The following is a 20,992-nucleotide window of genomic DNA, read 5'->3' as shown; positions in this document are numbered from 1 at the left end:
GACAGTGACATCCCCAACCAGCTCAGCGTTGTTAGAAATAACCAGATCCAACAAGGCATCACTTCTAGTTGGCTCCTCCACAAACTGGCCCAGAAAATTATCCTGCAGTAGGTTAAGAAATTCCCTCCCCTTTGTGGTTTTGATGTAGCAGAGCTGAATGTGTATTGTGTATGCAGCAGCTGTGTATGTATAGGTAAAAGGCACTGTCATTTTAATTAACGTTGTCCCCCTTCACTGCATTATCCCCTTCATGACTTTAGACCACCAGTGAAGTTTAATTAGTATGAAATATTTTTTCCCGTCTTCAGTGGTCTATATCTGGGGTGCGTCTATAAAGCGAACAATACGGTATATAGCACTGGAATGAGTTTACAAGATATGTATGCATCTATACACAATGTAAGAACTACTTACATGAAGGATTCTCTGTGTTGCCCTCGAGTCAAACTCACATTTGTAAGTTGCAGCATACATTCAACATTATTAATTGATTTATTATTGGATTCCAGCAATAATTCAGGAAATAAAAATAGCATATCTTCTTTTGGCATTTTTATATTTCTTATTAGTCCAACCAATGTTAAAAGGGACAAAGAAAAGGGAAGAGGACATGGGACAAAATATTTATATATTAAAATTGTACTTAAACTGCATTTATGGAAAATGCGCCTAAACCAAGAGCAGTTTCCACTACTTGGTTTGGCAAGAGAGACTTGCATGAATTCAACCAAAGGGCTGACTGTTCCTTACGGTAAATACTTTCACTGGTGCTGGCCGGAGAAAAGGTATCACCAGAAAAGAGATTTCAAAGAGAAAAAAAAAAGAAAGAAAATACAGTCATGTTCCCAGGTGCAAATTTTCTGCTACCTGGATATGGTCATTAATGCCAAGACTGAAACTGCTGTTGGTCATACTGTGCAATGAGTTTCTTTATGTGAGCCAGTTTATTATGAAGGTATTCGCATCTGTTCTTCTCTTCACTGTATTTTGGATTTGACTGTAAAAAAAGCAAACAATTGCAAGATTAGCATGAAGCCGAGAGAATGGGTTTATCAATAAATCACTACGCCTCATGGAAAATAACATTTCATTTGTGGTTTCATGTAAAATTTCAGGTCATGTTCCTCATTATGTGAACACCCTGGCTAAACACCCATGGAAAACTACAATTCACAACATTCCCTGGAAACCGGACTGCAACAGTAAGATAGCTATAGGTAGGACACCGGTGATGCAGATTAATTCTAAGTACTATATTATTTCGGGCGCACATTAGTTGTAAATAGTGTGCATCAGAAACAATGAATACTTTGAATATTAAACTATAACTTGACACAACACAATGTTGTATAATGTGAGTGGCCCTTGTACTGTAGAAGTATTGATGTTGCATGAACTCACTAGCCTCAGCAGTCATGTGCAGGCCAGTGAGTACATGCTGTACAGGGTTTTCTTTTTCTCTTTCCATGCACTGTTCTTGTGAAATAGATTAAAAAAAAAAAAAAATCCCTTTAAAGGGTTCATTCACACGTACAGGATCCGCAGCTTATTTGATGGTGCAGATATAATGGTGTGTTAAGTTATTCACATCTAATCTGCTGCGGATCCACAGCAGAAATCCGCTGAGATTTAGTGCGTGTGAAGCTATCCTAAATGTGTTCTGGCCAATCATACTAGGCAAGTGAACAAAAAGCATTTTCACCCAGCCAGAAAATTGTAGTATGAAATTGTGTTAATATATATATTATGATATAAAGATTACTTACTTTCTTAATTTTACGGTACTCCTGAAGAATTTGATCATGGATAGTCTGAGAAATAAAAAAAATAAAAAAACATGATGACATGAGAATATACTGAGGAGCAGCAAAGAAATGCATACTACATATTACAAGTAGACTGCTGACCTCTAGTGGTAACAATTAAGACATGAGCAAATTCACATTAGTAACGGAAAAAACAACGATTAGTTACGCTCGGCCATCACCTTGTTAGACTTCTGTTCTTGAAATCTGATATCAGGCAGATAGGCAAGCATAACGAATCACTTTGTTTCGTTACTACTGTAAATTCGTTAATCTCTAGTCACAATCTATTTTGCTAGCAAAAAAAAACTTTAGAAGTTGCACAATGCTTTAGGATAGATTTACATATTGTATTTAATCAGTATTTTTATGAAACACCAGGGGTAGGCGCTAAACACACAAAGACTATAATGTAAAGATTTTTGTGTTGTTGTACTCTTGGTTTTGGCTCAGTAAAAATAATGCAAATTTCGGCCATGAATTATAAATTAATCTCTATTTTAATTCCATAGAGGTAATCCATAGCTTTTTCTAGTAGAATCTTCAACTATAACGAGTTTAATAAAATTAGTAATTTTTTCACACAGATTTTTCCAAAGCAAGTGAATAGGATATAAACAGAAGCCTAAATGTGTGAACACTGCCTTACTGTGGCATACCATCTTTAGAGCACAAATTGTCATACGAAGAATAATTATATAATCAGGTTGCTGAAAATGTGCAGAGGTTGTCATAACTCAAACTCAAAACACAGGAGCTATGAACTAACGATAAACCAGGAAAGCATCTGCAGGAAAAATGGATTCACTACAGCTTGTAAATATAGTGATTTAGGGAATACATGCATAAGCTAGCTAGATAATAGTAAGCTAAATCTGCCACAAGTTTTTCATACATGGAAATCATATCAGCATGGCCCTACTTGAGTCTCCAGGTCCCTGTTCACTGACAGCCAGATCAGCCAATCACTGGATTCAGCAGGACAGCGCTCTGATTGGCAGAGTAGGCTGTGAGTGTGCAGGGACTCAGAGACTCAAGCAGAAGCGCAACAAGGGAGCATTGGCTGCTTATTAGCTTCACCAGCTCAGCAGCTATTTAGTTAAATAAGGCGGTCACTACATTCTCGCAGTGGAATGAAAATGTGCTGGGCCATAGACTATAATGGTAGAGAGTAAGAAAGCAGATTTCAATGTGAAACACGCAGTGTTTCAAACTTGCTGCACCTATGCATTCAGGATGCCTTCACAAGTATCATCAGTTGACCTAGTGCCAGTACTGATGAATTTAATAGGCCACAGCAAATGAGTGAGAATCAGCAAGATCCTGCTTCACGTTGGCCGTTCTATAAGGGCCCTACCACTATAGTGAATAAGCCCAAGTATTAGGCCTTATTCACACGTTCAACATGGCCTAAGCTAACTAAACTAACAAAAAACATTTTATAGTTACCCTTTAACATTGCTTGCTTTCTCCTACAGCTCACTGGCAACCTGTGTGCTGTAGACCAGCGTTTCTCAAACTTTTCAAGACAAGTACCCCCATGCAACGAGATGCTTCAGCTAAGTACCCCCAAGGATGCCATCCATTATAAACATTGCTTTAGGGTAGATTCACACGTACGTTTCACAGCGAAATCCGCTTCAATACTCTATAATGTTATGACCTATGGCTCTGCATTCTCGCAAAGGATTTTGATTCCAATGCAAGAATGTAGCCACTGCCTATTTAACTAGTTAGCTGCCTGGCCTTGAACAGATCATGCTTATCTGCCTGCACTCCCACCTGCTTCTCAGTCTCACAGGTCACTGATGGGCTGCTCAGCCAATCAGTGGCTTAAATGGGACAGTGCACTTAGCAGGCCATCAGAGAGTCAGGAGCCAGAGAATGCAGGTGGGAGCGTAACCAGGTAAGCATGTTATGTCCCTTCCAGCTAGGTAGGCCCCTGGAGCAAGATATTTCCTTTGCAGCCAAATATACCCCTTTCAGCTAGGTATGCCTCTTGCAGCCAGGTATGGCCCATGGAGCCAGATAAGCTATTTGTAGCTAAGTATGGCCCCTGAAGTCAGATATGTTTCTAAATGCCATGTATGTCCCCTGTAGCCGGATATGTCTCGTCCATGCCATGTATGTCCCCTGTAGCCGGATATGTCTCGTCCATGCCATGTATGTCCCCTGTAGCCGGATATGTCTCGTCCATGCCATGTATGTCCCCTGTAGCTGGATAGGTCTCGTCAAGCCGGATTTGTACCCTGCAGCTGGATATGCCTCTTACTGCCAGATCTGTCCCATGGAGCTAAACATGTCCCCCTGCAGCAAGATAACTCCCCCTTCGTAGCCACATACCTCCCCCTATGTAGCCAGATACCTCCCCATGTTGTCAAGATGCCTCCTTATAGGTAGCCAGATACCACCACCCTTGCGGCCAAATATGTTCTCATACAGCCAGATATCTTTCCATGTAGCAAGATACCTCTCCATGTTTTCTTCTCCATCCAGCCCAGACCACCATGATGAATTCTTGCAGATAAAATTCTCTTGCCAGAGAATCTGCCAAAAATATTTTAGGCTCCTGACCTTTCCTTTAACTTCCTTCCCTTTTTCCCACCTATAGGCTTCCATACAGTAGTAATTCTGCTTTTTGGTGACACACACAGTAAAGTGAGTAGGTATGTGGGTTTCCCCCATATGTAGGATGCCCTGTATAGTAGTAATACCCCCTTTATGACCCCCCATATAGTAATTATGCCTCCTGCTTTGGCTCCATATAGTAATAATGTCCCCTGCTGTGCCCCCATAGTAATAACGCCCCCTTCCCTGCTCTGCCCCCATAATACTGTCCTAATGGCAAAGCCCACCATTCCACCCCCCACAAAAAAAATCATCATACTCACCTAATCTGTGCATGGAGCGGGTCTTCTTCTCTTCTCCAGCCTCTGAGCCATGGGAAAATCACGCCCAGGGGGGAAAGAGAAGAAACGTAGGGGAGAGAGGAAGTGAAGGGGGAGAGGAAGAAAGAGGAGGTAAAGGGGGTAGGAGAGTTGAAGGCGTAGAGGAGGTGAAGGGAGGAGAGGAAGTGAGGGGGGGGGGGGGGAAGGAAAGAGAAGGTGATGGGGAAAGGAAGAGAGGAGGTAAGGGGAGGGGGAGAAGAGATGAGGTAAGGGGAGGGGGAGAAGAGAGGAGGTGAGGGTGAGAGAGGAGGTAAAGGGGGAAAGGGATGTGCTATTCTGAGAGGGGTCCCCCCCCCCCCCCCACACACACACACACCTCCCGGTACCCTACCAACCCATACAGCAGGTTGAGAAACCCTGCTGTAGATAATGAAAACAGTACTGGTCATTTAAAGTGATTGGTCCCATCCTGCGGACACCTGACACTTATTTGCATAAATAAAAGAAGCAAATTGCTCACCTCACGAGCAACAGTTACCAAATCTAAAAGGTATGCCTTAAAGGGGAAGTCCAGGCAAAATAATTTTAAGATATGTTATTGCCCAACAAAAGTTATATAAGTTACTAATAGACACTTATTATGGGAAACACACCTATAGTGCATTTCCCCTGCACTTACTACAGCATGGCCTGTTCAGGTCTCTGTAAAGTTAGTGATGTCACGTCACATAAACTGCCAACTCCTGCTGCAGCGGTGGGACAGACTGGAACAGCAGAAGCCGGCAGTTTATGTGACGTGACATCACCAACTTTACAGAGACCTGAACACATAGTGCATTTTCCCAGCACTTACTACAGCATTATAGGTGCATTTCCCATAATAAGTGTCTATTAGTAATTTTCCTAACTTTTTGGGGTAATAACATATCTTAAAATTATTTTGCCCGGACTTCCCCTTTAACCACTACCTGGAGCTGTGATTAGTTACACTATGGGAAACCCGCAGAAAGATTAACTTAAGGACACAAGAGGGTTACGATTAGAAAACCTACACCTTATTCCGCATATCCAAGTCTATTTTTTCACTGTCTTCCTGTAAAAGGGCACCCATAGGCGGATACTGGCACTGCAGCAGTGCCTGTGTCATCCGTGGCGGGACCCGGCAGCCTGGCACCCGCCACAACTGTCAGAAGCAGAGCCACGCTAAAATACTTTGTTCTATTCTCCCTCTGGTCCTCATCGGAGCCAGATGGTAGCCATAGCAATGGAGGCATCTCAGACCTCAGATGTCCTTGTCAAAGAAGACAATTAGGCTCTGCTGGCACAGTGTAAAAGACCTACTACATAAAGCGATTACTGGCCATTATGGCCGATAATCGCTTGGGCAATGGATATAAGGACCGTGCGGGCAGCCCCTCCCGCGGCTTTTTGCTTGCTGACTGTGTGTGTAATAGCACATGCAGCGAGCAGGGACCGAGGGGGAAGAGAGCTCTAACCTGACAGGTCTGGTCGCTTCCCCTTTATTATTCATGCTGTGTAATACAACGTTTACTCTTCCGTATTCATTGACAAAATGAAAAGTTCTGGGGTAAATCTGCACATTTAAAAAAAATTTTATATATATTTTACTGCCTAATACAAATACATCATACAACATCTGTGGGGACTAAATATCTGCCAAAAATGTCTATAAATTTGGGGAGTGTTATTTCCTAAATAGAGTCTATTTTGGGTGTGTTTCTTTGCAAACTTGAAAAGGTCCCTGCAAAATACCATATGAAAAAAAAGAGGTCCCAAAATCCACACGGAGCTCAGTCATAATTGATGCCTGTGGTTGAGTCAATTAGCATTCTAGTATCACATATGGGATATTTATAAAAAAAAAAATAATTATTGAAAGTTTCTGTCAATACTTTGTGTTATAGAAAAGAATAGATAAAAATGGAATATCTGCAAAAACTGAAATTCCACCTCCATTTTGCCTTAATTTCTGTCAAACACCTAAAAGGTTAACACATTTTCTAAATTACATTTGAATACTTTGAGGGGTGTAGATTTTAAAATGGGGTGAGTCATGGGGGTTTTTAACATAAAGGTGATTTAAAATCACTTCCAAACATAACCGACCCCTACCTAAATCTGATTTCGAGATTTTCTTGAAAATTGCTGCTAAAGTTTAAAAGCGTACCTGTCACCAAGTATGCTGGACTCAGCGTGGCATTCAATCAGTTTGCCACAGAAAGTTCGGATATCCATGGAGACGACCACATCGGGTCAATATTAACGCTATGATCCAATTGGGATTGCGACAGTTACATCGCAGCGTGTTCACCTCCATGGTTACTTAAACCTCTGGTAGCAAATGGATTGCACACCATGCTGGGTCCAGCATATTTTTTGAAAGGCACCATTTAAAAGCTTCTAACATACTACAAACGTAAAAGGGTGTTTAACAAATGATGCAAAAGAGGAGCCCGTGGAGCCTCATTGAAGAGTCTCAAAACACAGGACTAGCCAGATATCCCTCCGGCACCTAGGACTTTACTGCATTGAGCGCTTTCACTAGCAGCCGGCAGTGTTGTCGTTTGGCTGGTCTCTCTGGGGGAGATTTATCAAAGGGTGTAAAATTTAGACTGGTGCAAACTACCCACAGCAACAGCTCAGCTTTCCTTCCAGCACTGCCTAAAGCTGAGCTGTAATTGGTTGCTGTGGGTAGTTTGTACCAGTGTAAATTTTACACCCTTTGATAAATCTCCCCCCGAGTTCAGCAATCTGTTTCTCTTATGGCTCTACTAGGCATTGCTCCACCTAGCCAGAATCCTGCTCCACACTGATGAGGGGCAACACCCCGAAACAGCTGTATGTGGATGGTTACCTGGCCTTTGTTTTTTCCCTTGTCATTACATTGACTTATAGGGCCACTTAATATGGTGGTTTTGGTGGTTTCCTAACAGGAGCTGCCCCTTGGCTGGGTCCTTCCCGGAGGGATATCTGGCTAGTCCTGTGTTTTGAGACTCTTCAATGAGGCTCCACGGGCTACTCTTTTACATATTCATGTTTCCCAGGGGGCAATGCACCTAGGACTTCACTGCATTGAGCGCTTTCACTAGCAGCCGGCAGTGTTGTCGTTTGGCTGGTCTCCCTGAGTTCAGCAATCTGTTTCTCTTTTAACAAATGATGGCATCATAAAGTAGACATATTGTTATTTTTATTTTTTTAACAAGCAGAGACTTTCAAATACTGATTTTTCTATACTTTCACAATTTTTACAAATAAAAGTATAGTGTCAAGAAAAAAAAGTTAAGATCATATATAGAAACACATCAGGGTTGCATAATGGAGTTTGGTCCTGACACTAACTTTCATGTCAAATAACTTTGAATATGTTAAGTAACAGAAATCAATAGTAAAAGCAATATGGAACTCTGTAACAAGTTTTATTAGGCAAAATAGTTTTCTTCTGTACTCACAAGGCTCCAGCCTCCACCCCTCACTTTTTATTTGTTGCAGAGAAGCAAAGTAAAGATGGGTTTGCGGTGACCATTACAACCTATAGGAAGGGGGATGTATGACCAGGGAAAGGAGAGAACCAGCCCATGCAGTTTGCAGTATAGGAGCCAGCATAGCTCAACATCCAGCAATCTTACCTCACCAATTTCCCAGACCAGCAATGAGCAGTCTGACCTGTCAATCTAGCATTTTCTGTGGTCAAAAAGTCTCCAAGCTGCACGGGCTGTTTTTTTTCCTGCTCACTCACCCCCCTTGGCCCCTACCCCTTCTATAGGTTATAATGCACACAGAAAATCAGTCTTCACTTCTCTATAATGTAGACAACTTTGTCTTTGATAATGAACAGATACGACTTTGTCAGTACAGAAGAAAGCTCTTTCATCTAATAAAATCTATTAAAAAGTTTCATATAACTGATTTCTGCAAATTTGTTTGAAATGACTTGAGTCCGATCATTTGGCATTTGAATACCATGGCTAAAGAAGTTCCTATAACCACCTTTTCCTGGACTCCCTAGGGCTGCATCAAATTTATTAAGCCACTGGTATCCAAATGCTGAATGAGTGAACATGCAAGTTGCACTCGCTTATTAAAAAAAAAAAAAGTTTGGATCAGCTTGTCAGATATCTGACAGATTTTAAAAGATTTTTTTACCTGACAGATAATCTCTGAGCGTAAAAAAACCCTAAGTGTATGGGGTCGTCTAAAGGCCCTATTCCACAGGCTAATAGCGCTCGTTTGCTCCTCGTTCCCTGCTTGCTGCCGCTACTATTCTACGCGGCAGCAGCGAGCGGTTGAGTCCAGGGGGTGCCGTGGGGAGGTGCGGGGGAGGGCTCCCCGGACGACCTAGTGATCACCTGGGCAGTCCCAGCCAGTGATTAGCTGAGCGTTCTGACAGCTCAGTCAGGGTGCTCTGGAGTTGATGCTACGCCACGGGACCCGGGGAGGAAAAGCCCTGTTAGGTAATGCATGCTGCTTCTCAAATTGTCGGTTGCCCGCGGCGCACCACTATTCCACAAAGCAATGGGTGACTGATGATTTTAGGTTTGGGCCTAAAAAACAGATCAGCCGATGACACGATCGGCTGATCGTTTTCTCTATACCACGGAGCGATAATCGGCCGAATAGGGCCGATTCGGACGACTATCGCTCCGTGGAATAGGCCCCTTACTCTATAGCTGCAGCTTCTTGAGCAATATAAATACCACCCTACAATGTTTCCTGTCAGCTATGCCATGTGATGTTTACCTTGTACTCCTCAGAGCCCGGGCACAGCTGTTTCAGCTGGGAGTCTAGCTGTGTAAATCTGCTTGTTATCCTCTCTATCCTTGCATGTAAATCTCTGTATTCATTATATTCCGCATTGAAGTCATTCTTGTAACTCTGACGCTGCTCCTGTGATGCGATTGCTGCATATTTCCTAAGGAATTACAGATAAAATGAGTTTATCAAGACATAATCTACTAAAGATACAATTGTCAAAGGTTGTTTGTATACTCACAGAACATAATCTGGCATCTCTGATGTAGATGTTGGAATACTGGAATTACTGCATGTCCCATTTAAATCTAGATACGGGGCGGAAAGTTTTTCTTATTAGCCAGGTAATAACCAGCACCTGCTTAATATGATATGGCAAAACATGACTTTACATTAAAAAAAAAAAAAAAGTGTACAAGACATTTCAAACACCGCAAAAACCTGTAAGAAAACTGAACACAATGACACTTTTCTTTTACACTAGCACTTATGTTGTGCAAAATAAAAAATTATTTTTTTCTTTAACTAGCATTTAGATGTAAGTATTCAGACCATTAGCTTTGACATATTTAGCTCCAAGGCCTCTCCCATTTCACAAATCTGGAGGAGAATACGAAACAATTACTGCTGCACTGAAAGTTCCCAAGAATGCAGTGTCCTCCAGATTTATGAAACAGAAGTTTGTAACAACCAGGACTCTTCCTAGAGCTGGTCCCAACAAAGTAATCAGTAAGAGGGCTTCTGTATAGGAACGGACCAAAAACCCAATCGTTAACCCAGGCTAAGCTTCAAAGATCCTACGTACATGCAGAAAGTTAATCTTTCCTGCAGCACTATCAATCTTGGCTTTATGGCAGAGTCACCAGGCCTCCTCTCCATAAAAGACAAACAAAAGCTTACCTGAAGTTTGCAAGCTTAAAGTGTCACTGTCATTTTGTTTTTTTGCAGAAATTAATAGTACAGATGATTTAAAGAAACTTTGTAATTGGGTTTATTAGCCGAAAAATGCATTTTTATCATGAAAAAGCAGTTTGAAGCTCTCCCCCCTGTCTTCATTGTTCTCCTATGGAGAGAGCTAAATAAAAGACCAAAACAGGACAACAAAAAGTTAATCTACAAATACCTCACCCTCTATCTCCTCTGACAGTCAGCACTGACCTCTCTGAGCTGTGATTACAGCTGTCACCCAGCTCTGTGCCTGTAATCCCTTTGTTTTCTGCTTTCTGCTGTCGGCTAACTCCCTCCTCCCCCCTTCCTTCTCTATAGACCAGACTGGGTACGTCTGACGCAAGTCACAATTTCCTGATTTTTTGCAGTGGATGGAAAAGAGGAGGGAGGGGGGGGGGCCTGGGAAAAGGCTTTTTAAATGCAGATAAATGGCATATTTGGCTAATAAACCCAATTACAAAGTTTCTTAAAATCACCTAGACTATTTTTGCAAAAAAAAAATACGACAGTGACTCATTTAAAGATTGCGCGCCCGCAGCCCGGCCCGCCTGCAGCCCTGCCCCCCGGTCCACAGCCCGGCCCCACGGTCAACCGCTGCCCCGAATTCTTGGCTCCCCTCTTCCGCCAATCAGTGCTGCCGTGCATTGATTGGCTGAAGAGGGGAGCCGGAAATTTCAAACGGCTCCTCTTCAGCCAATCAGTACTGAAGAGGAGCACTGATTGGCTGAAGAGGAGCAGTTTGAAATTCCCCGCTCCCCTCTTCAGCCAATCAATGCACTGAAGAGGGGAGCCGGGGATTTCGAACACCTGCTATGCGGAGCAGGTAAAGTATGCTCGTGGCCAGGGCGGCGGGGGCGATCGGATCGGCGATGATCGGGGCGGGGGTGGTGATCGGGGAGGCGTAGGGGGCTGCTGTTAACCGTGGGGCCGGGCTGCGGATGAGCGGGCTGCGGGCGGCCGAACTTTCGCGCGACGACTGTTTACACAGAACGATCTGCGAATTTTTGACGAACGACGATTTAAGAACAAGTTAAAAGATCAAAATGAACGATTTCTTGCTTGTCGTTCGATAGTTAGCTGCGTTTACACATACGATTATCGTTCGAATTCGATCGTTATCGTGCAAATTCGCACGATAATCGTTTTATGTAAACGCAGCATTATGCATGGTAATAAATTAATCTAACAGTATGCAACATTGTGTTTGAATGTCTGGGGCTTTCAAGTGTCTACTGGGTGCACCTGAACCTAAGTAGTTTCCTGGCTTATTGGCTGCAAACACTCTGCCTTGCTTTTGAGTGATAACAGTCCCTTGCATGTGTTCTGCTGATTACTGATTGATACTTTCATTCTGATCACTTACCATATTATATACTGCAAATACATAAGCTGTCAACCATACTTACCAAGCACTACTTGAGGAGAGCCACTGATGAAGTCAGTATGTTTTGATTCAGTGCGCTTTTCCTTGGCTCGATCTCGTTCTTTGTGCTTTCGTGATTTCTTTTTGGGCTTTGCACGTGTTGGGTTACAGTTCTGTTTGGCCTCATTGGGACAGTCTGTCTTTAGAGGGTGGCCAAGCCTCTCAGAGGCTTCTAGGCCCTCACAGTCTTTGTGTTGTGTATCAGTGCTGGAATCTGAAAGCGGTTCATGGGGTGGTGGTAAGTAGGAACTTGAGCTGACTGGATCCACAATTGGAGGCAACGTTGGGGGAGCTGGTGAATCCTTTCCATTGGAAGAATTTAGCTTACCATTAAAGGTAGACTGTGATCTGTGTGTAAAACGGGAAATACGTGGCTTCTTGTTGGCTAAAGGGTCAATGAATTCTGGGTTTTGTTGAAGTCGTTTCTGGGAAAAAAAATAGAAAAAGTGTTTGACACATTCTTAATGTAACTGAAACAGGAACAGATCACTAGGACTATTTAAAAAGAAGACAACAAACACTACACTGGTTCATCAGCTAATCGGATCTCTCTTGAAAGCATTTAAATCATCGTCATTGGTCGCCTGTTGCCCTGTGTAAATGAGTGATGTGCAGCCAAGAATTTAATTAAAGGAGCTATTCATAAGATAACTCTGATTGGCAAGGTGCGGACACAGTTCCCATGCCATTTTCATTTGAAGGGGAGCCGAGCTGCAGTTACACATTTCTACCACTACACAGTGAACAAAGAAACTGCTCACTGTATAGTGCGGTGCAGGTGCCGAACAGTGACTCATTAAAGGGGTGTTCAAGGCACGACAGACTAAAGAGCCAAATGAATGATCCGGAGTTTGTTCAATCAACTAAGCCATGTGAAGGCTCAGCATTATTCCTATACAGCTATCAGCTTGGGTAAAAGGGCATTTAGTTAGCTACAAGTCATTTAATGTGAAAGGAAGAAAACTACGCTAGCATTCTGGTTGTACAGCAGTCAGGCAGCCACTAGATGGCACTGTTATACAATAGCCACACAACTAAACCTCTAGGGGGAAATCAAGTGACATTACATATATGTTGCAAAAGTAGCAGCTAAACGCAACTAACCATTCATAGTTGGATGCAGACAGTGCTATGGTGGATATAAAACTAGGATCTAATTCAGAATTTCCAGTTAAAATAGATGACGTTTTAGACCCTGAAGAGTTATCCTTCAATTAAATTATAAAGTAAACCTTATATTATTCACAAATCTAACCTGATAGCTCCCTACTGCGCAGGAGACGCTGAGGAGTATGTCTCTCACCTTTATCCTCTGTGCTGTTCCAGTACAGTTAGTTGTGTGCTCCACGGTCCGGTAAAGACCCTCAAGAGCACTGGGGCACCCATTAGGAGCACTGGCCACCCCGATAGCACCGATTTAGCCCGCTCAATTGATTATAACTAGAGAGGGGGGGGGGGGGGGGGGTAGCGCTTTGGGAGCGAGCAATGCTCCTAATGGTCTAACCGGCCCGTGAAGCAAACTTCTAAATGCACGGGAACAGTGTTGAGTAGGAAGGTAAGAGACATACCTTGCTTCTTGGTGTCTCCTGTGCAATAGGGGGCTATCAGCAGGTTAGATTTGGCTCACCTAGTTATGGTTCTCCTTTAAGAATACGGCTGAAGTGAACAGAGTCTTAGGTATGTGTCAAAGATAAGCTTTTACTTCAGTGTCTAGTTAAAAGCACAGTAATTGGGTAATCATGATCGTGACCAGCCCAACACATAATAATTACTGCATTTCCAGTGAATGTAAACAGCTGTTCATAGTTACGAAAGGTGAAGGAGCCAGGCTGAGCAGAAGGTTGAATCAAACTTGTCTGGAGCCAAGGCCTGTAATCCCAGGATGATTCACATCCTGCAGTCACTTACAGCTACAAGCAATGAAGCTGTAAGTGATACTGGGAGCTTACTACTGTTTGAATACCTTCATCCCCCACACAAAGACTAGTGTGTACACCAACAATACATGCAGCTTAAGCCAAGCAAACATTAAAAGGAGAAGTCCGGCCAAAATTATTTTTTGATATGTTATTACTTATGGAAAGTTAAACAAATTTCTAATGTACATTAATTATGGGAAATGCACATATAGGGCTATTTCCCTTAATTTAGTAGAACATGAAGTGTTAGAATTCTCTCAGAAACAGTGACGTCACGACCCAGGGTGTGATTCCTATGGATTGTCCATTGTAGAAGTCTATGGGACTTTATTGTGTCTATGGAAGCCTACGTAGACTAATGTTATGTACAGTGTGCTTTATTGAATGAATACATTTATGGAATACTTTGGGGAGCAAGTGTCCTTGCTCTCCAAAGTATTCCATATATGTATTCAATCAGTACATTTGCAGGGCACCGAGCAGGGAGAGAGAGATGTGCCGGTGCATCTATCTCCCCCCTCCCTCCCTGCTTGGTGCCGCTACCACCTGTACGCAGTACTATTCCCCCCCCATCATCTGCTCATAGTATGAGCAGATGATGGGGGAATAGTACCAGGGCCGATCCACCGCACTGAGCTATATACACTGAACTACTACTCCCATCACCTGCTCATAGTATGAGCAGGCGATGGGAGTAGTAGCTGGGTTATGCTTATCACTTGCCTGATGCCGCCAGACGCAGGGGGAGCCGCTCATCACATAGGAGCCATCATGCCCCCTGCGCTCCCCCTCCTCCTTCTTCCGGGTCCGGCTAACTTCCCCCTATCCCGGCTGACTCCCCGCATGGCCGCCGCTCTCACATACCGGCTCCCGATGCTTCCTGGTGTCCCCGGCCGGCACGTGTGGCAGAGGATGGTCAGTGCAGACACCAGGAAGCACTGGGCCAGACATGACGTCAGCCAGGATAGGGGGAAGTTTGCCGGACCCGGAAGGAGGAGGGGGGAGTGCAGGGGGCATGATCGCTCCTGTGTGATGAGTGGCTCCCCCTGCGTCTGGCGGCATCAGCATCAGGCAAGTGATAGGCATAACCCAGCTACTACTCCCATCACCTGCTCATACTATGAGCAGGTGATGGGAGTAGTAGTTCAGTGTATATAGCTCAGTTCGGCGGTCGGGCGGCGGGAGTGTGGGGATCGGCGGGTGTACCAATGATGGAGATCGGCCCTGGTACTATTCCCCCCATCATCTGCTCACACTATAAGCAGATGATGGGGGAATAGTACTGCGTACAGGTGGCGGCGGCAGCACCGAGCAGGGAGGGAGAGCGGAGGTAAATGCACCGGCACATCTCTCCCTCCCTGCTTGGTGCCCTGCAAATGTACTGATTGAATACATATATGGAATACTTTGGAGAGCAAGGACACTTGCTTCCCAAAGTATTCCATAAATGTATTCATTCAATAAAGCACACTGTACATAGCATTACATTAGTTTACATAGACATCCATAGACACAATAAAGTCCCATAGACTTCTACATATAGAGCGCCCCCTGCTGGACACTCCATAGGAATTACACTGTTCGTCGTGACGTCACTGTTTCTGAGAGAATTCTAACACTCCATGATCTACTAAATTAAGGGAAATAGCCCTATATGTGCATTTCCCATAATTAATGTACATTAGAAACTTGTATAACTTTCCATAAGTAATAACATATCAAAGAATAATTTTGGCCGAACTTCTCCTTTATAAGCTCATTTCTGTAGCTTGTAATAAGCCAATGAGATACCTTGAATAAAAAGGTACTCAGCGATACAACCTGTGATTTACCATGGCACTGCCAGAATAGTAGAAAAAAGTGCCGAGTACATATCCATACCAGAGTAATAGCTACTTTTGTCTTGTTGTCCAGTAAAGCAGCTCTTTCATTCATTCACACATCTGCAATATATATTCCATGCACAGACTGTATACTGTGGACCAGACCTCAGAACTTCCGACATCATTATTCATTGTGATGCTGGAAGCTCTGAAACAGGTTAAAGATTCTACTCTAATGACAAAGCATGCGATTCAATGCAGAAGCAATGACACCATATGAAACTATATAACACCTTACCTGAGGACAAGGAGTAGAGGAATTCACATTATCTTTGGGAGGACTCAAAGGAGCACTATCTCCTCCTGATCCAGGATTCTGTGGTTGGCAGAGCTTCCTATGGAAACAAACAATAGCTGATGAACTCAATGAAGGGTTGTGTCACAAAAAGACTGTTCCCAATTGGAACAGACACAGACCAGAAGGTGCACCTCAATCAGATGTGCAAAGCAATTACTTAAAGGAAAACTCCAGTGAAAAGCTTTTTCCCAGTAACTGAAACACGTTACAAAGTTATATAATTTTGTAATATGCTTCAATCACCTATCTGCCCCCCTTCCCTATCTCCCCCCCCCCTCAAACCTCAACCAGGAAGTGAAGTTAACTCATACATATCTGATGACTTGTTACCAGGCTGCTCTGTGGCAGCAATTTTGTGACAATGATGTCATCAAGAGGGAGGCTGGTATAAGCCCTGTCAAGCCAGCCTCCCTTGTCAGATGACTCGGCTCGCTTAGCTCTGATTGGCTGAGCAAGCTGTAAGCCATCTAACAGTTCTACAGAGTCAGTAAACGAATCTCCTTCTCTTTCCCCAGAAGTTACAGGGACCTCCCTCCTCCCCACCTCTAGAGACGAGCGAACCTTTCGGACTTTTGGTCCGGAAGCAGTTTGCTCGATCGTGATGCCAGTGATCCCGGGTGCATAGTTGCGAATCCGGGAATATGCGGCCAGGATATTCCAAGGAATCGATATGGAATTCCCTGTAATATCCTGGCCGCATATTCCCGACATCGCAACTATGCACCCGCGATCACGGGCATCACGATCGAGCGAACTGCTTTCGGACCAAAAGTCAGACGGTCCGCGCATCTTTACCCCCCTCTCCCAGTTCCCAGTACTGTCAGTGAGTAAATGAATCCTGTTATCTCCTCTTTCCTCCATGCAGATATTCACTGTCTGAGCTCTGGGAGAGAAAAGTGCTTGAGTCATTTGCTCTTTCCTCTGTCACTGCTGCCTGTCTCCCCCTCCTCTCTCCCTCAGCCATGCAGCTCTGAGCTAATAGCGGTCAGGTTTCACTGTGTGTGTGTGTGTGTGTGTGTGTGTGTGTGTGTGTGTTTGTTGGGGAAGGGGTGGGGTGGTTGGACACAGACATCACAGTAGAAAAAGTGCATCATGGGAAAGCCCACACCAGGAAGTAAAGAAGAAATGAATAGAGCAACTGGAGTTTCAGGGACCTGCAAGCAGCGGGAAATTCAAATGGAGAAAGACTCAGGAGGGATGGTTAGTGTGAAAACCATGTTTATGATTGATTTTGTTTTTTCTAATCAGCACGGGAGTTGTCCTTTAATATATTTATCCAATATAGTCTACAAAAAAGTTTAAAAGCACATTTTTTTTTACAAACATAAGAAATTAACCACAAGATAAATTCTTAGATTTCAAGGCAGAAACAGGAGCTTATTCTTACTAAATCATCACTAAATGTCTGAAAATCTATTATGTTGATCCTCATCTCAACCCCGAGACTAAAGGCCCTATAACACCATTATTACCGGATTACCGGACGTTCAGTCCAATAATAGTTTTGTGTAACAGGACATGTTAAAAGGCCACAATCGGTTGGCATGCATGACAGTCTGCTGCACATTGCAACCTGCATGCAATAGAAGCAGCTGAGGAGGGGGAAGTGAGCAATGTGCTGACAGGTCAGCGATCGCTTACCCTGAATTATTGTGCCATGTAATATGGCCTTAAATATCCACGGCACTGGGAGGTATGAATTGTACCAAATGTGCCCCCTGGAGACCTTTGGTACAGTATCCAAGCCTTGTTAGGCTACAAACCCTGCTGTCTGACAACTAAACAAGTACCAGAAAAAAATTAAGTTACACAAGGCACAAGATACAATGGATCTGGGAAGCCGAACACATCCAAGACCTGAGCAAAGGGGCATGAGACATCATAATGTCACAAATATACAAATACTAGAAAATGTACCCGGCGCTGCCCGGGTATAAAGTGTCAGTGTGTTAATTAGATTTGTTCTAAGGTGCCCAGGAGGCCAAGCTAAAGGTATTGTTTCATCTGAGTTAATCAGTGGAATTAGTGTATACCTGTAGTGCATAGTTGGAGGGGTTCTGTATACCCACAATGTATAGTTTTTAGGGGTCTCCCATATCTGTAGTGCATAGTTGGGGGGGCTGTATACCTATAGTGCATAGTTGGGGGGGGGGTCCTGTATACCTGTAGTGTGTAGTTGGGGGGGGTGTATACCTGTAGTGTATAGTTGAGGGAGGTCCTGTATACCTGCAGTGTACAGTTGGTGAAGGTCCTGTATACCTGTACTGTATAGTTCGGGGGTCCTGTATACCTGTACTATATAGTTGGTGCTGTATACCTGTAATGTATAGTTGGTGGAGGTCTTGTATACCTGTAGTTTATAGTTTGAGGGTCCTGGATACCTGTAGTGTATAATTGGTGGAGGTCTTGTATACCTGTAGTATATAGTTCGGGGGTCCTGTATACCTGTAGTGAATAGTTTGAGGGTCCTGTATAACTATAGTATAGAGTTGGTGGAGGTCCTGTATACCTGTAGTGTATAGTTTGGGGTCCTATATACCTGTAGTATATAGCTGGTGGACTTCCTGTATACCTGTAGTATATAGCTTTGGGGTCCTGTATACTTGCAGTATAGAGTTGGTGAAGGTGCTGTATACCTGTATTATAGAGTTAGTGTAGGTCTTGTATACCTGTAGGGTATAAATTTGAGGTCCTGTATACCTGTAGTGTATAGTTTTGGGTCCTGTATACCTGTAGTATATAGTTGGAGGAGGTCCTGTATACCTGAAGTATATAGTTGGTGGAGGTCCTGTATACCTGTAGTGTATAGTTTTGGGGTCCTTTATACCTGTAGTGTAAAGTTTTGGGTCCTGTATACCTGTAGTATATAGTTTTGTGGAGGTCCCGTGCACCTGTAGTGTATAGTTTTGGGGTCCTGTATACCTGTAGTGTCCTGTATACCTGCAGGGTTGTATTTACCCGTATGGCAGTGTTATTCAGTCACAGTGTGTCGGTATTGGTCATGTCTGGTATGGCGGTGTTATCCAGTCACAGTACGGCGGTATTGGTCAGGTCTGGTGTGGCGGTGTTATCCAGTCACGGTAGGGTGGTATTGGTCAGGTCTGGTATAGCGGTGTTATCCAGTCACAGTATGGCAGTATTGGTCAGGTCTGATATGATGGTGTTATCCAGTCACAGTATGGCGGTATTGGTCAGGTCTGGTGTGGCGGTGTTACCCAGTCACAGTTTGCCGGTATTGGTCAGGTCAGGTGTGGCAGTGTTATCCAGTCACAGTATGGCGATATTGGTCAGGTCTGGTATGACCGTGTTATCCAGCACAGTATAGCGGTATTGGTCAGGTCTGGTATGACAGTGTTATCCAGTCACAGTTTGGTGGTATTGGTCAGGTCTGGTATGGCAGTGTTACCCAGTCACAGTTTGGTGGTATTGGTCAGGTCTGGTGTGGCAGTGTTACCCAGTCACAGTTTGGTATACCTGTAGTGCCCTGTATATACATGTACTGTATAGATGGAGTAGGGGCTCCTGTATATACATGTACTGTATAGATGGAGTAGGGGGTCCTGTATATACATGTACTGTATAGATGGAGTAGGGGGTCCTGTATACATATCCTGTATAGTTGGAGTCTACCAGTTATTTCTGTGGATGTTGTGAGGCAGCTTCCCTAGCAACCATTGCTCCCTGTGAAAATGTAAGCAGTAATCCTATTGGTTGCTAAGGCTCCAACTGCCGTGTCTGCTGCAGCTAATTATATCACCTGTGTTTGCAGTGAGGAGATTTTCCCATTCATCTCTATGGGGCGCCTCTCTTTCCCCTCCCCTCCTGTACATCTGGCGGGGACGGGACCTTCGCAATAACCTTCCCGGGCACCCAATGTATCTGTGTGCCAAATTTGGGGTCAAACGGTTCAGGCGTTTGGAAGTCTATAGAGGACAGACAGACAGAAGGACAGACAGACAGACTTTGATTTTTATGATATAGACTAGAAAATGTACCCGGCGCTGCCCGGGTATAAAGTGTCAGTGTGTTAATTAGATTTGTTCTAAGGTGCCCAGGAGGCCAAGCTAAAAAGGTATTGTTTCATCTGCGTTAATCAGTGGAATTAGTGTATACCTGTAGTGCATAGTTGGAGGGGTTCTGTATACCCACAATGTATAGTTTTTAGGGGTCTCGCATATCTGTAGTGCATAGTTGGGGGGGCTGTATACCTATAGTGTATAGTTGAGGGAGGTCCTGTATACCTGCAGTGTACAGTTGGTGAAGGTCCTCTATACCTGTACTGTATAGTTTGGGGGTCCTGTATACCTGTAGTATATAGTTGGTGCTGTATACCTGTAATGTATAGTTGGTGGAGGTCTTGTAGACCTGTAGTATATAGTTTGGGGGTCCTGTAATCCCTGTAGTAAATAGTTTGAGGGTCCTGTATAACTATAATATAGAGTTGGTGGGGGTCCTGTATACCTGTAGTGTATAGTTTTTGGTCCTATATACCTGGAGTTCCTGTATACCTGTAGTATATTTGGGGTCCTCTATACTTGTAGTATAGAGTTGGTGAAGGTGCTGTATACCTGTATTATAGAGTTGGCGTAGGTCCTGTATACCTGTAGTGTATGGTTTTGAGGTCCTGTATACCTGTAGTGTATAGTTTGGGGTCCTATATACCTGTAGTATATAGTTGGTGGAGTTCCTGTATACCTGAAGTATATAGTTGGTGGAGGTCCTGTATACCTGTAGTATATAGTTTTGGGGTCCTGTATAACTGTAGTGTAAAGTTTGGGGTCCTGTATACCTGTAGTATATAGTTTTGTGGAGGTCCCGTGCACTTGTAGTGTATAGTTTTGGGGTCCTGTATACCTGTAGTGTCCTGTATACCTGCAGGGTTGTATTTACCCGTATGGCAGTGTTATTCAGTCACAGTGTGTCGGTATTGGTCATGTCTGGTATGGGGGTGTTATCCAGTCACAGTATGGCGGTATTGGTCAGGTCTGGTGTGGCGGTGTTATCCAGTCACGGTATGGTGGTATTGTTCAGGTCTGGTATAGCGGTGTTATCCAGTCA

General features: G+C 43.7%; 1 protein-coding gene across 1 annotated transcript in view; it reads right to left on the bottom strand.

Moving 5' to 3' along the window:
• Positions 1-539: 539 nt before the first annotated feature.
• The window catches only part of ELL (elongation factor for RNA polymerase II), a 77,489-nt gene continuing 57,036 nt past the window's right edge, over positions 540-20,992 (bottom strand). The window contains exons 7-12 of the mRNA XM_069964508.1: positions 15,875-15,971; positions 11,818-12,259; positions 9,705-9,771; positions 9,452-9,623; positions 1,767-1,811; positions 540-997 (exon numbers count right to left, since the gene is read on the bottom strand). Coding sequence (XP_069820609.1) covers positions 881-997; positions 1,767-1,811; positions 9,452-9,623; positions 9,705-9,771; positions 11,818-12,259; positions 15,875-15,971 — 940 coding nt within the window. The 3' untranslated portion in view covers positions 540-880. The remainder of the gene's footprint in view (positions 998-1,766; positions 1,812-9,451; positions 9,624-9,704; positions 9,772-11,817; positions 12,260-15,874; positions 15,972-20,992) is intronic.

Source organism: Dendropsophus ebraccatus, chromosome 3 (genome assembly GCF_027789765.1).
Source record: "Dendropsophus ebraccatus isolate aDenEbr1 chromosome 3, aDenEbr1.pat, whole genome shotgun sequence".
Taxonomy (NCBI): domain Eukaryota; kingdom Metazoa; phylum Chordata; class Amphibia; order Anura; family Hylidae; genus Dendropsophus; species Dendropsophus ebraccatus.
This window is presented reverse-complemented; position numbering and strand designations above follow the sequence as displayed.